We start from the raw sequence: 15,697 nt of genomic DNA on the forward strand, positions 1-15,697 counted from the left end.
AATTCCATTCCCTTAAAGAAAGCTGGAAAAAAAAGAAAAAACATTATAAAAAGGACGATAACCAAAATGAATAACTTTATCATTTAAGTTCAATGACGTCATCATCATCGACATCGTCATCAGCATCGTCTGATATGTACAGTAGTCCTAACAATTAAAACACTTTTTTGCTCGTTTTACTTCAAAATAGCATTTATTATTATTAAAATGTTCCACTGGTGACATTTCAAGGTATCTAGTTCGCTTTAAAACATATACATACTGCATGCAGTATATAACACTTTCTGTTAATCTATAAAAAAAAAACACGGATATCTTTTTATTATTAATTGTATTTAACGTGCACTATTATGTACACGGGACCAATATTGTAATTAACTTACAGAAACTGAAGATTAGTTCCACTAAATGCCCTTTCTTGTATAGAGGTAATACTGTTTCCCATAAGCATTCTGAAAAATATTATTATAGATTAAGTATTGTTTAGATGGATTTGAAGACTAAAACATGATTTTTTAAATGAAACTTTAAAGGAACTATAACTTCTTTAGATTATGGTTCATGAGCAATATATGTAGGCCTACACATTTTAAACCAATATCTGAGAAGACGTTTTTCACCACCAGTATGTTGGTGAGGGAGAGTCTTCAACATGTGCTGCCGACATTATATTATACTTACAGCTTCTCAAGTGATGCCATATTAGAAAAGATATTTTTGGAAATGTGCTGAATATTATTTTTGTGTAATTGTATGTTCTTAACTGGAGGTATCCGGCCGTCTTCTAAAGATGTCAGATTGTTCCAGCTTAAGTCTCTAAAAGATACACAGTCGAAAGTATAGGCATCTGTACTAAATAATGTATTACCGATTGTTTGACTGAAAAAACAATACTGTATGTGATATCATACATTAGGTTATTGGACTTAAATGCAGAGAAAAAAGGAAAACAATTACCGGTACATTACAAATAATATTAAACTGGCGGTGGTTTTTTTTTCAACCTTTCAATATAAAACTATCGGTATGATTGATTGAAATCCGCACAGAGTACTTTTATCAGAACTGCAAAATGATTCCTAATTTATATTACTTTAATTAAGATACTTATTCTTGACCTATAAGTAATGCATTTGTAAAAATTATGGAAGAGGAACGTAAAATTACGAAGAGGGCGTGAAATAGTTAATCACTGACTTTTTTGTTTAGTTGATGAATTCTGTTGAAGCAATTGCTTTCAATGCTATAATGTACTAAATACTAATGTTAAATTATAGTAAACTCTTTCTTTCTTTAAAATGTTAGGTGATATATTGGAAATAAATTAACTTAACGGATATTATCTGTGACAATGACATTCACCCAGATTTGTTCATCTTAGTCGTTTTAAAATGAGTTAATTTACCGAATGGTTCCTAAATGTATATCAGGTAAATAATAAAGGTCATTTTAAATACGGTACTATAATTATTTTATGTACCAAATAAATAATGTGTACGTACAGTACAAGTAACTATGCTGTAGGCCACAAGATCAAACGTACGAGATACCAGGTTTGTAATTTTGAATTTAGTTTACAGCAATGTTCCACATTGAATACTATTTAATATTGTATTGCATGTACTACCACCAGTCAAGATTATAAGTTACCAACAAAGGAGTAAGAACATAAACACTCACAGTATAAAATCTATTCGTAAGTTAACAATGTTTGGTAGTTCCGTAAGTTTGTTGTTCGAAAGCCGTCTACATAAAGTATTGATTAAAGAGATAGAAGAATCATTTAATGTACTGTAATAATGAATGTTCATTCATCTACGATATTATAATCAGTATAATGAATAAATATTATTATTAAAGATTATAATGATATCTAAAATAAATGTTGGTTTAGAGGTGTATACTAAATATGCGTTACTGTACATAAATCTTCTTCTTTTCTTTTGCATTACCGTTTATATACTTAAAAAAAAAATGTTTGTAGCATTGGATTACGCATGCACCAAACTCACAGTATACGGATATGGTCCACATCAACGAAGGCATCCTTATCTATAAATCGAATTTTGTTTGCTTTGAGTGAGCTAGAAAAAAATACATAAATAATTTGAAAGACTACTTTTCATGGAATAACCTACGTTATTTGTGAAACATTTTCTCAATCATCTTTTCAAAGAACTATCGATAGTAAATTAGGCCTAAATTGATTACATTTTTCTTTTACATTTTGAATTAAAAGATCAATATTAACCAATCTGACAAAAGCTAATTCATATTCAACGATGGTTAGCTTAGCAGTGAGGAAATACTTACATCTCCAAAAAATATTTGCCTTGAAAAGCTTTTGCTGGTATGCTCTGCAGACTGTTTCCTGCTAAAAATCTAGGAAAACATTATTACAAAACTGTCGAATTATCATAAACACATTTGAAGGGAAACTGCATGCAAAACTTTGAAAAACCATGGACAGTGACTCATGTTTCTTAGTAAAGTATAATTTTGCAAAAACGTTATAAATATGCCCATAACTCAATTGCCTTTATATATTTACTCCTTTTTTACCATACGAACCATTTTACAACGATAAAATGACTAAAATTTAAATTAAATTAAATGCAAACACAAATATGTAATAAATTAATCATGGTAGAGAAGCAAATAAAATGTTTTTAAATTGTTTTAAAAAATATGTAACTATAGTCTATTACACAAATGCGGACCTGCAACAGTGATAAATAATTGACCTTTCTGAGTCTAACAAAACAAACATAAATATATATATATATATATAAACACATCAGGCAATGAACATTAATTCTAAACCACCCGGCCGGTGATATACTGAAATTTAATTAATTAATTTGAAACGATAAAGATGAGGAAATCTGTGAGAATGAGAAAAAGTCACCCCAACCGAGACTCGAACTCGGACCGCCTGCTTGATATGCAGATGTCCTAACCATTAGACCACTGGGACTTTCATGGTATTGTTCAAACTCGATTGGATAGCGACTCTTTAACATTCTCGGCGTGGTACGGTGGAACAGCACTAGTCCTCAGTTGTACGCACGCGCACCAGAGATCAAATTGATACGCCCTCATCTTTCAGTTATATATATATATAAGTTGTAATCATGGGTTGTATTAGGAAAATTTATGAACATCAAGTATATATCCAGAGAGTTGGTTGTGATAATAATTAAACAAAAATATTCCTATTTGGACCTTGTTTAGAGCATGTACTTTTAATATTTTATGTTGTTTAAAGAATGAATCAGATGGGGCTCGGAATGGAAATTCTATTCTATACTTATTTAAGTAGTTGTAGAGTAGTTAAGACATCACATAGTATTGACAGAGAATCAGGTACCTACAGCAGACGCATGAAAGAGGCAATTTGGATACGAAGAAGGCAAAACAACATCAACCGAGACGAAGGCGCACACCAACGGAGTCACATATTATATTACTCTGTAATTAGACAGACCTGGCACTAATCGGTCTGTCTAATTACAGGTAGTCATTCTTCTAAATAAGTTGTTCGTGAAAGGAACAACGAACACGTCAAGAAAAGAAAAGAAAGGAATCTACAATCTAATCTCTCGTAATTGGTTTGATAAAATGAATTGCTTACACTATGTTGATAATAATATAATCTTGAGTACATTCAGTTTTCTATGATTTTAGAAAATACTGACTGAAAGCAAAGAAATCGGTCTAAAATTAGCGAGTTGGTTGGTCTCCCTTATTGAAAATTGGGATAACTTTGGCTATTTTAATAAGAGTTGAAATTATACCAGATAAAAAAAGAAGCATTAATAGCATGCATAAGATGTTTATTAAACATTAGAGAAATTAACTTTTTAGTAAATGTGATGTAACGGAACAATGGCCACTACCCTTCTTAGAATCTACATTTAAAATAATTGTGCGGAGATGGAGCAGACATAATAAAAAAAAGTATCTTTAGAACAGGTAGAAATTGATTTAGAAATGTTCATACCAATTAAAAAAAATATTTGTTGAACAATTCGCATATTTCTCGGTAATAACTGCATCATCAAAGCAGTGTGGATTTGTACTGTTTTCCTTCCAGAGTTTATGACTGTATTTATATCGGCGTAGGACATATATGCTTTCAAATGTTAAGTTTAGATGTATAATATTTCTTTTTTTCTAGTTCGACAAAGCTTGTTAAATATAATTATTATTATATTGATTGTATTCAAGCTTATGTTGAGGGCTTTGGGATTGGATATTTTTTTTGTATATTTGATGTTTGCGTTTACTGCATTTTAACAAGCTGGATGACATCCATTGTTGTTTGATTTAACATTTCTTTCAATTAGTTTATTTGTTTAAAAACATTTGAAAACTAAAAATGATCACAATCATAGATTTCAGACATATTTCGTTGGTTAGATCAATATAAAATGTACTAATATCATTGATTTTTAAAGATTGACTTGCAGTGGGCGTTTGAAGATGAAAATCTTTTCAATAAATAATCTGAAAAATTGTATCTCTCTGCCGAGAGAGTATCTTTTTTTCCATTTCGACAGTACAAAAATATAATATGCGGATACATAATATACAAATATACCTACATGCTTCCGGTTGTTATGTTTTTGAAAGTCCCAGTAGATATTTTTTCCAGGTTAGGATTGAATTGAACAAACCTATTAAAAAATATATAAGATATAATTGTTATTTACATTAACGAATAGTTCGCACCACACCACCCCCCTCTCCCCCCGACATGTTTTTTAAATTAAATTACAGTAAAAGAAAACGAATAATTAATGTATGTTACTTACACTCCAACAGCATAATCTGTAGCCAATGCAAATGCATTTTCACAGAGCACTTGAATTCCGTTGTCATACTGAATCCGCCTAAAAAAATGATAGTTAAACACAACACAAATAAGTTAAGCTTTCCCAGTTTCTTCAGATACATATTTAACAATACATAATATTTATTTCTACTGATACTGTACAAGCAATGATAAATACTACTAAAGCTTAATATTAAAGGTCCAGTGTGTTGTCACAGGAGCCAGTAAATCAAATGGTCGGTAAGGATGTGACATCCGTTGGATAAATTGTGGAATTTGGGGGCAAAATAATTCCCCATAATTATAACGGCCAAATGAGCGAATGACATGAGTAACATATGAACAGTGCCTGTGTTGAAGTTAGGTGTTGGATGATGACGGGGGATGGCTGTTGTTTGATAAATAGAGTTCTTCTCAAGCCATCCAAGTGCAATGTGATGCGTATTTCCTTCCTCAAGTCCGACTGTCCTCCTCCCAGATTCAATCTAAATGGCCATGGTCTTAACAGTGGGCAAGTCACTTAATTATCATTAAACATATAATATCCAGCAAATTCTCGAGTACGATGATATTGACTGTGTACTTTTCGTGTGGCAACACTCGCGTTTGGCGATAAATAAACAAAAGTCATCTACTGGGACTTGAACTCACGATGAAATTGTCACTCCATCACAAGACAACGCTTAATTCGCTGCACCACGGAACTTGCTTGAAATTAATAAAATAAATTATTTCAACAAACTTACAAGAATTCTAACGGCACATTTACAAAAGTGAAAGGTTCAATGCCATGTATATGGTTTTCCGATATGTATCTGGAAAAAAAAACCAGTAATATTATTATATAAGTAGTAGTGGTGGTGTTGATAGTAGTGGCATTGGTATTAAAAAAAACAAAACAAAAACACAATTACAATGATATAATGTCACAACACTCTCCATCTAGCATTCAGTGCCTGAATGGCAGCTGGATAAAAGCTGTTGTGAAACCTATTAGTACGAGAAGTGATGGACCGGTATCGTCTACCGCTACGTAACATCTCAAATACATTATGCATGGGATGGCTTGAATCTAGCAATATACAATGCGTTTTCTTAATTAAACTCTTCCCGAAAATTAATTTAATAGTGCTTTGTTATATTCCAATAAGACGTGAGGCATACTTAATAACACGTTGTAGATCAGACTTATCTTTATTTGTGGCCCTGGTGAAACACAATATAATACTAAAGGTGAGTCAACTTTCAATAAGGGACTTACAGAAAAGTTTCATAATGAAAGGGTCCACTCCGAAGGAGTTAAGTCTACGTAAAAAGTAAAGACGTTGTTGGGCCTTTTTAGTACACTTGGTAATATGGTTGTGCCATTTTAGATCTCTAGTGATCACCACACCAAGAGACTTAAAATTATCTACAATTTCAACTTGAGAGTTATTTATATATTAGTGGTAGTAGTGATAATTATAGTGGTAGTGATAGTGGTGATGGTACACTCTAAAAACAGTGTTTAGAGTTTAAACAAACAAACTCCACACGATGTTTGTTCCCTCTTTTTTGACGCGATCCATGTGCGATGTGATGCGTTTTTCCGACTGTCCTCCTCCCAGATTCAATCTAAATGGCCATGGTCTTAACAGTGGGAAAGCCACTTAATTATCATTAAACATATCAAATCCCGCAAATTCTCGAATACGGTGATATTGACTGTGTAATTTCCGTGTGGCAACACTCGAGTTTGGCGATAAATAAACAAAATTCATCTACTGGAACTTGAACTCGCGATGACATTTTCACTTCATCTCAAGACAACGCTTCATCCGCTGCGCCACGGAACTTGCTTGAAATTAATCAACTAAACTATTTAAACTATGCATACATAGCGCCCTCATTTGTTATTAGTCCTCCCTAGATGTGATTGAAGACCGTTTATGATTGGTTAACACAAGAATCTCCTGTTCGTCCGAAGCGTGTAACATTTTCGAAATGTATTTTAGGATATAATAGAACTACTGGATGACGCCATTGTGAGCCATGGAGTAGTGCGCCCTCATCAAATTAGAAAGTCAAAATCTTAGCTATACTGTGTGAAAGGATAATTGAAATGACAAGACATAAAAAAGCTCTAAAAAAACAGGAATGATAATCTAAATTTACAATTTTCTTTTATGCTAAGGATACAAATATGTAGTTTGCGGATTTTATACCATATTTTGTTCCAATATTTTCTTTAAATTTTTTTAAATTAATATTTTAATTGTTATTATGCACTTTATTAGACCTATATTTGATTGAATTAAGTGTTTTCAAATAAAAAAAGTAGGCCTACTTCCGAAGGAGAAACTTAAATTCTACGACGTTTATATTTTTTATAATTATTAATTAATACAAATGTTGAGAAGCAACAGTCAGTAATAACGTTTTTATTTGTATATTATGTGTTTATATTTCCAGCAGTAGAGCCTACCCACAGTCACAGTAATACATGTTTTTTTTGTATATGTGTTTATATATCTAACAGTAACCACATTCACAGTAATAAAATTTCAATTCAAATGGCGACCAAAAAATGGTTAATACATATTTACAACATTGTCAAAGTATTGCAATACTATATTTCAGTTTAAAGTTTATTCTCCAAGGACCCATACATGTACCTACTTGTGTTAAACCAAAGGGCTCATAAATTTACCTACAAACTGGGAGTCTGAGAGATTGGAATGTTTTGCGAAAACAGAGACCCCCTATATAACATAATATTGAGACGTTTTAGTGGGGGTCTCTGTTTTCGAGATATCGAAAACAGAGACCCCCTATATAACGTAATATTGAGACGTTTTAGTGGGGGTCTTTGTTTTTGAGAACTCGAAAACAGAGACCCCCTATATAACGTAATATTGAGACGTTTTAGTGGGGGTCTCTGTTTTCGAGATTTTCTCGACTCGAAAACAGAGACCCTGGGTCTCGGGTCTCTGGTCTCTGTTTTCGAGACACCCCATAAATGTACATACTTGTGTTAAACCATGGAGGGCTCATAAATTTACCTACAAACTGGGAGTCTGAGAGATTGGAATGTACCATTCATCGCAAATAAATACATTTGTATAAACGTATATTAAATCTATCAAAATAGTATTTTTTTAAGAAAATCGGCCTGTCTTCAACATTATGATACTGTACTCGAGCTGTTCAACCAAGCTGTTTCAGCTATTAAAAACAATTATCGTAGAGTAGATAGAAAAATGCGAAACATCCTCGTATTATTGTGTGCAGGTATTTTTTAAGAGGACATCAATTAGACAGTGTATACTACGGTCGGAAAACACCCCTATTTTACCTTGGGGCAAATCGTTCAACCTAAATTCATTTTAATTGTCAATAACTAATTATCTGACTCAATTTAATTAGTAAACAGGGTTACATCAGGTGGTTAAAATCAGTACCGAAAGTACGAACCAACTTTATATACCATCGAGTAAACATTCTAGAAGTAACGCGCGATTTACCGAATGTTGCCCTTACGTAAATTTATATATAGATTCGGCCTACCTGATAATAATATTATTATTTTTATTAATGTAGGCTTATTGGTGGAAATTCTTCTGTTAATATTTAAACGCCCTAGGCTAGTGAATTTTGTATTGCCAAGGAACCATTAATTAGTTATTATCTGTATATTATTCTTCGCAAGGTAAGGTGTCTAGGCAGACTTGTTTACATACAATACAAAAAGGAGGCCTAGCCTAGCTACCTGACCCAGCAGATATTCTACTTGTTGTTGGCTATGTAATATAACATATTTCGCCTTTTATATTGGTAAAATATAAGATTTTACATCCCTCGTGAATGATATTATGTTCTCGAGGAATTATATATTAGCCTCAGATGGCGCTTCAGGAAATATATATTCCCTCGGGGATGTCAAATCTTATATTTACCCTCTAAGCAGTCAATATCTGTATAATAATTATATGATACATTTACATATTTTAAAAATAATATTTATTAATTGTAGATTGTTCTGACACTTTCAGGAATCGTTGATGATTCAGAGTTCTTTGTCTTTGTGACTTCAAATTGAGAGTGAGGTGGATAAAAATATGACACCGGTACCTACTGACATTACTTTTCACCCAAACTATACTTTAATAATTTAAAAAAAAATGTTGAATTACAAATATATGTATATTATGTTGCAGAGGATTCATATATGCGAATTACAATACAAACCTACTACACTATATACTCTGTAAAGTATGTTATTGTCATGTGGTAGACCTTAAAAATTGAATATTTATTTTTAGGCCTATTATATTTACTGTGTACTGTATTCATTATTATACAGTAGGTTGTACATATGTTTTTACCAAAAAAATTAATAAGTAATTTGTTATTCAAATTAATTGCTTGTTTGTTCATCAATAACAAAAAATTGTAAGGAAGTATATTACAACAGTTCTTGTTAGCCGCTTATTTCAGGTCATATTATTAATATTTGCTACGATTGACGCGTCGGAACACGATGTCACTAATTGATTTTCTACCCCTGGAACAATCGTTCGCTAAATAGGGCTAGGCCTCGGACTCGTATACAAATTATTATAATAGTTATGATAAATATTCTACTACTACTACTACTACTACTACTACTACTACTACTACTACTACTACTACTACTACTACTAATAATAATAATAATAATACTATATAGTAGTAGTAGTAGTAGTAGTAGGTCTAGTAGTAGTAGTAGTAGTAGTATTAGTAGTAGTAGTAGTAGTAGTACGAACAATCGCTCGCTAAATAGGGCTAGGCCTCGGACTCGTATACAAGTTATTATAATAGTTAAGATAAATATTCTACTACTACTACTCTACTACTAGTAGTAGTAGTAGTAGTAGTAGTAGTGGTAGTAGATTCTCGTTATTGTTAATATGCAGTAAAAACAATTGTATTCACTTACAAATGATCTACCAAATTTGAGCCTTTAAATGTAGTATTTTCTAGTATTGATATACTATTGTGATCTAAATTTCTATTTCAAAAAGAAAAAAAATGAAATATTATAAATAATAAATATCGTTCATCAAACATTGTTTATTCGATATTGCCAATTAAGTTGACTATAGACAGCAGCAACGGCTATTTATCATCGAAATGTTGTTTCAATTTCATTTTAAAATACAGGTTTGTCAACAATTAAAACATTCCATTTAGTTTAGGGAACGAATGCGTCAAATGCAATAACTATTAAGTGATTACTATTCTCAACACATAATATATTTTCTAAAAACACAAACATGAGAGCTAGCATTGTCTGACATTAATACCAACATTCCTGTCTCTCATTCCTAATATTATCCATAACAGTAATTTGTTTACAGAAAACATTATTAACAAGCAAATTCCCATCCTCACAACCTTGAAACCCACTATCAAGTATATGTTCTACACTGTGTTTCGGTTTATTATTTTTGGCACATTTGTATGGCTTTCATACGTATAAAACTTGAGCTAAATTCACAGTCTATAAAAACGTTTCAATGCATGTAAATAGTAAATTGCATAATTCGGTCATAGTGTACAGTACCGTATTGCGGCAACCATGCGGTTATACCAACCTAAATAATTGTATTGACCTCTTTTCATTCATCTAGTTCCGTTGGATTGTAAACGCTTTTAGAGGTAGTAATTACACCTTTATCAATTATAATCAATGTATAATATTAAACATTTTGGCACAATACCAAATACACATCTAGTAAAAATATATTTTAAAAACAGTTGAGAAATCGATCCTTAAATCGATGCTAAACTTACACAGTACGAAGATGTGGAAGGTCATTAAAACATGTCGATACTTCTGTCAACATGTTATTCATTGCATATCTAGGAAATTAAAAAAATAAACATAAATTCCAACAAAATTTCCTATCTTGTCTTTAATTGTAGTGTTATATCCAATAATAAACCAGTGAAAACAAGATTTTCATGACGTAAGCCCAAATACCGAATACGATCAACGATACATTTTAGAAATAATACTTACGCTGAAACGATTGTCTTCGGAAATCTTGGTAAACTAGTAAGTACATTATTGTTAAGGTTTCTATCAAAAACAAAATTATTAAAGTTGTATTTTATAAGATATGTATCATTGATACATTAGACATAAAAGGAGCAAAACTAGATAAAATAACTCAAAACAATGACAATTAATTTTGAAATCTTACATTGAAAAAAGTTCCTGTAGCTGTAACAAAGCATTTGTGTCGATTTTCTTCAAGTTGTTATCGCTTAAGTAACTATAAACAAGTAATTATGTTATGTTAAACTACTAGTTTATTTCGAATCCGTTATTATTAGAATTAATTAACTATCAACTAATGTAAAAACTATTGAAATAAACAATATTTTATACAACTTGTTATGGAGTGGTAATAAAGAAAAAATTAAAAGAAATACTCTGATACAAAACATTGAAAATGGTGGGATTAAAATGATAGACTTTAACTCTATGATTGAATCTTTAAAGTTAGGCTGGGTAAAACGTTTACTAAGCCCGGATCCAGGAAAGTGGAAATTTATTCCATTATACAATTTATTTCCAATTAATTATGCATTAAGTATGACGGACGCAAACTTTGAGAAGCACAATGCACTCAAATATGTGAATACATTCTATATAAATATGCTTAAAGCCTGCATACGGTTTAATAATATTTATACTAAAAAACCTCAATGTATATTTGAAATAAAAACTCAGAGGGTTATGGGAGAATATATATGTCATGCATAACAAAAAATCGCTATTCTGTAAATCTTGGGTGAATTCAGGTATAACAAGGCCAACAGCCATTAAGTCGCGTGCTACAATGCATAGTGATACCGGACCGACAGACAGACCGACAGACAGACAGACAGAGAGACCGACCGACCGACATAGTGAACTATACTGACCGAAATTACTGAACATGTTTAAAAATGTTGAAATGTTTAAAAACATTTATTTTTTTTAAATTTACACGTGCGTAGCCTGTCACTTTCGACGTGCTCGTATAACGTAATTTCGAGTTGAAAAGTAAGTCAAGAAAACAGAAATCGGGCAAAAACAGTGCGCAATAACATTTAACGCGCAGTGCGCGCGCAAAAATATGCGCACTCATGGCAATTTTGTAAACGCTTAAAATTGCCTGAAATGTACTCTCATTTCTTCGAAAATAAATTTTGAAAATGTTAAGCGCGCGTACGCATGCGTTACATGCCCTACGCACGTAATTGTATTGCCATATGATGATTTATGCCCTGAAATTTATGAGTACCAAATTTTATTTAATTGTGATTCATGGTTGTGAAGATATAATTATAAACGTGATTTCGTTAAATCGTGCGTAGACCGCGTAATTTTTTATTGCGCACCGTGAAAACATAACCACATTGATTCCTGGCCATAAGGAATATACTGTGGAAAATTGACCTAGCTAGATTAAACTGATATCAAGATAAGGTCTTAAAGCGATAAAACGCATAGTGATACCGGACCGACAGACAGACAGACAGACCGACAGACAGACCGACAGACAGACAGACAGACAGACCGACCGACCGACATAGTGAACTATAGAGTCGCTTCCACGCGACTAAAAACAGTAGGAGATATTATGGTTAAGTCTAAATTTAAGCATATTAATGAAATAACTCCACTGTTGAAACGAATGGAAAATTCATTTTTAATATATATGCCACTAATTGACGCTATTCCGAGAAACTGGAAAGTTATAGTGGTTGAGAAACCCTATTGTTATAATATACATAAAGAGGTTGATACAATAGAGAAAAATGTTAATGTTACTTCAAATTATAAACTGTCAAACAATTCTATTCCACTTTTACCGATGTAGCATATAAAGCGTGCATACCAAAAGCACAAGATAAATGGGAAAACCAACTTCAAAATTGTTTTATTGACTCGAATCTATGTTGGAAAAACAAAGTTAAGAGTATGTTGCACATAAAAAGAGTGGCTTTCTTTAATTTTAAGTTGCTACATAAAATTTTACCAACTAGGTGTAAGCTAAAATTATGGAATTTGTCAAGCAGTAATTATTGTGAATATTGTAATGAGGAGGTTGAAACCGAAAAGCATACGTTATTTACATGCAAAGAAGTAAAACATTGCTGGGTAAAATGTTGCGCTATGCTGAAAACATGTTTTGCATTTACTCAGGAAGTTACATGGAAGAAGATTGTACTTGGAAAATATGATGTCAAAATTAATGAAATATTTTCCATTTTAACTTTCTGTGTTTATAAAAGTAAAGTCAAACATAGACTAGGACTCTTCAAAAAATATCCATGGTTAATGTTCACTGTGAAGTTAGAAGGTATAATCAATTGTGAGTTGTTAATAAATAAAGAAAAGGCAAAAAAAATGTGGTCAGATATGGACCGTAACAATTTAGCAAGGTATAAAATTAACGTTTATAAAATTGATATTTAGGTAAAGTAAAATATAACTTTTTTTTTGATTGCCTGAAAGAGATAAAAAGAGTTATGAAATAAAGAATTCTGTGGTAAATTATACGTACATGGTTAAGAATTGAAAAACGTGTAAAGAGTGTATAACATAGAGGAAAATATTTTTTTTTTCTTCTTTCCTTATACTATTATATATAAAATACAATGGTAGGAGTGAGATATCAGATGTACTGAAAGTTATTTAATGTCAATTATATTGTATTGTATCATTACATTACTCATGTGCAATGCATTTAATATATTACAGTATTAAAGTTTATGTTTGTACTACTTTTTAAATATGTTATTGGTGAATAAGCTAAAACACATGGAATTAAGTTTTATTTATTTACTTTTTGTTTTACTAGATTTATGAAATTCAAATTTAAAAATCTAAACTTACAGAAACAGTGTATTTGCAGGAATTCCTACCGGCCATTCATTGAGTCCACGGTTTGTACAATTCACTGTTCGTCTTCTTTCTGTACATTCACAAACTGCATTCACATTAGTATCATTACTACATGCAACCTCAACACATTTAGAAGAATCCACCAACAAACAAAACAAGAACAAAATCAACAAATTGTGAGACATTATCTTCAACATCTTTGCAGGTAAATGGAAATGTAGACTGCCTCTACGACAGTTATAGATTGTTAGAAACTTTACTAAGGACAATGCTGTATTATATGAACCAATAAAATTCAACCGTTTTATTTTTGTGTTTCTTTATAGAAACGTAAGTTTTTGAAACAATTCATTTTCATCATTAAGAACAATTTCCGGGTTCAATGCATGGGTTATGTGTTCTAGTAATATCTGTTGCTCTTTCAATACAAATACCAACAGACGTTAAAAAAGACAACGACACAATGTACGTAACCTCGTGATTATTTTGTGTTGTTATCTTAACGTTTAACGATCCTAAAGCCGATTTTCCACTAGGCGAATTTGTTCGCGCGAATCGAACGCGCCAGCTTGTACGCATGTGTATTCATGTTTACGTCTTCCAAATCCTTCTCTACGCATGCGTATTAGCTGACGCCTTCGATTCGCGCCAACAAATTCGCCTAGTGGAAAATCGGCTTAACCATTGACTGTCCCATGGTATTATAATACAATGTAGGACTTGATTGTAGAAAATTAAATACATTCAAACAAATAAATAGAAAGTAAAACAAAATTGTTGGTTGGTTTTAAATTCATGGATTGATTAAATAACGAACCATAAACAACAAAGGTGAGTGTACGTACACAGCCAACAGACGTTAAGACAACACAATGTACGTAACCTCGTGATTATTTTGTATAGTTATCTTAACGCTTAACGACCCTAACCATTGATTGTGCCATGGTATAATACAATTTAGGATTTGATTGTAGAAAATGCAAAACAAATAAAAAGAAAGTAAAACAAAATTATTGGTTGGTTTTAAATTCATGGATTGATTAAATAACGAACCATAAACAACAAAGGTGAGTGTACGTACACAGCCAACAGACGTTAAGACAACACAATGTACGTAACCTCGTGATTATTTTGTATAGTTATCTTAACGCTTAACGACCCTAACCATTGATTGTGCCATGGTATAATACAATTTAGGATTTGATTGTAGAAAATGCAAAACAAATAAAAAGAAAGTAAAACAAAATTATTGGTTGGTTTCAAATTCATGGATTGAGTACTTAAGAAAACATAAACAACAAAAGCGACTGCATGTAGTTTCGTGATTTTGTTTGTTTAGCAGAGATGTTTACATTTTAAAGAAATGAATTCTGAATTCTGATGACGATCTTTTCAATTCAGTGCGGTCTAAAATAAACAATTCAAAAGAATAATATAACTTATTTTAAAAACATGCTAAAAATGTTTCACAGCTTTACCTAAGTGTATTGTTTAAAGTAGTATTGTAACTACCCATAAAACAAACCATCTAAAGAATATTAAGCCCAGGCAGCAATAAATGAATTAATATAACGTTAATATATTAGCTGACTCATTTATCAATATTTCATGCAGTTCATGAACATTTGAAACAAAGCATCATTGCATTTTTATGCACCGTTTGCTTGTTAATCAGTTGAAAAAACTGTTTTGCACACGATACGCTTGTTCATGAATTCAAACAATAATTATTTCAAACATCCACTTTCCAAACAGCAGTTTTTCGTACCGAAAGTCTTTTCCCGATGCGAGTTTAAAGTGGCTCCATATTAATAACCTACTTTTTATTGGCCAGTTTTACACAATGTTCGTTTGTTCGTGATTTCATGTCACTAAAATCCATCATAATGGTATACTAGAATTGTTGTAATGTGTTCAAGATATACAACATTATTGTC

The 15,697-nt window shown here is 31.7% G+C and overlaps 1 protein-coding gene across 1 annotated transcript; it reads right to left on the reverse strand.

Annotated features, from left to right (window-relative positions):
* Positions 1-12: 12 nt before the first annotated feature.
* On the reverse strand, positions 13-13,945 carry LOC140054985 (trophoblast glycoprotein-like). Its single transcript, XM_072100130.1, has 11 exons — positions 13,752-13,945; positions 11,065-11,136; positions 10,652-10,720; positions 5,584-5,652; positions 4,818-4,895; positions 4,608-4,679; positions 2,314-2,382; positions 2,013-2,084; positions 682-816; positions 384-452; positions 13-22 (listed from the first exon to the last, which is right to left on the reverse strand). The coding sequence occupies exons 1-11, from the start codon at positions 13,943-13,945 to the stop codon at positions 13-15; spliced, it is 909 nt and encodes a 302-aa protein (XP_071956231.1).
* Between the last annotated feature and the right edge of the window lie 1,752 nt (positions 13,946-15,697).

The sequence above is a fragment of the Antedon mediterranea genome, chromosome 7 (assembly GCF_964355755.1).
Source record: "Antedon mediterranea chromosome 7, ecAntMedi1.1, whole genome shotgun sequence".
Taxonomy (NCBI): Eukaryota; Metazoa; Echinodermata; class Crinoidea; order Comatulida; family Antedonidae; genus Antedon; species Antedon mediterranea.

What these genes read in the sequence shown, in the direction of transcription:
- LOC140054985 (XM_072100130.1), bottom strand. Translation starts at nt 13,945, where the DNA reads ATGTCTCACAATTTGTTGATTTTGTTCTTGTTTTGTTTGTTGGTGGAT. An exon ending in AACATAACAACCGGAAGCAT is followed by an intron (nt 2,383 to 4,607) that starts GTAGGTATATTT and finishes ATGTTTTCCTAG; the next exon opens with ATTTTTAGCAGGAAACAGTC. An exon ending in GGCAAATATTTTTTGGAGAT is followed by an intron (nt 2,085 to 2,313) that starts GTAAGTATTTCC and finishes ATTTTTTTCTAG; the next exon opens with CTCACTCAAAGCAAACAAAA.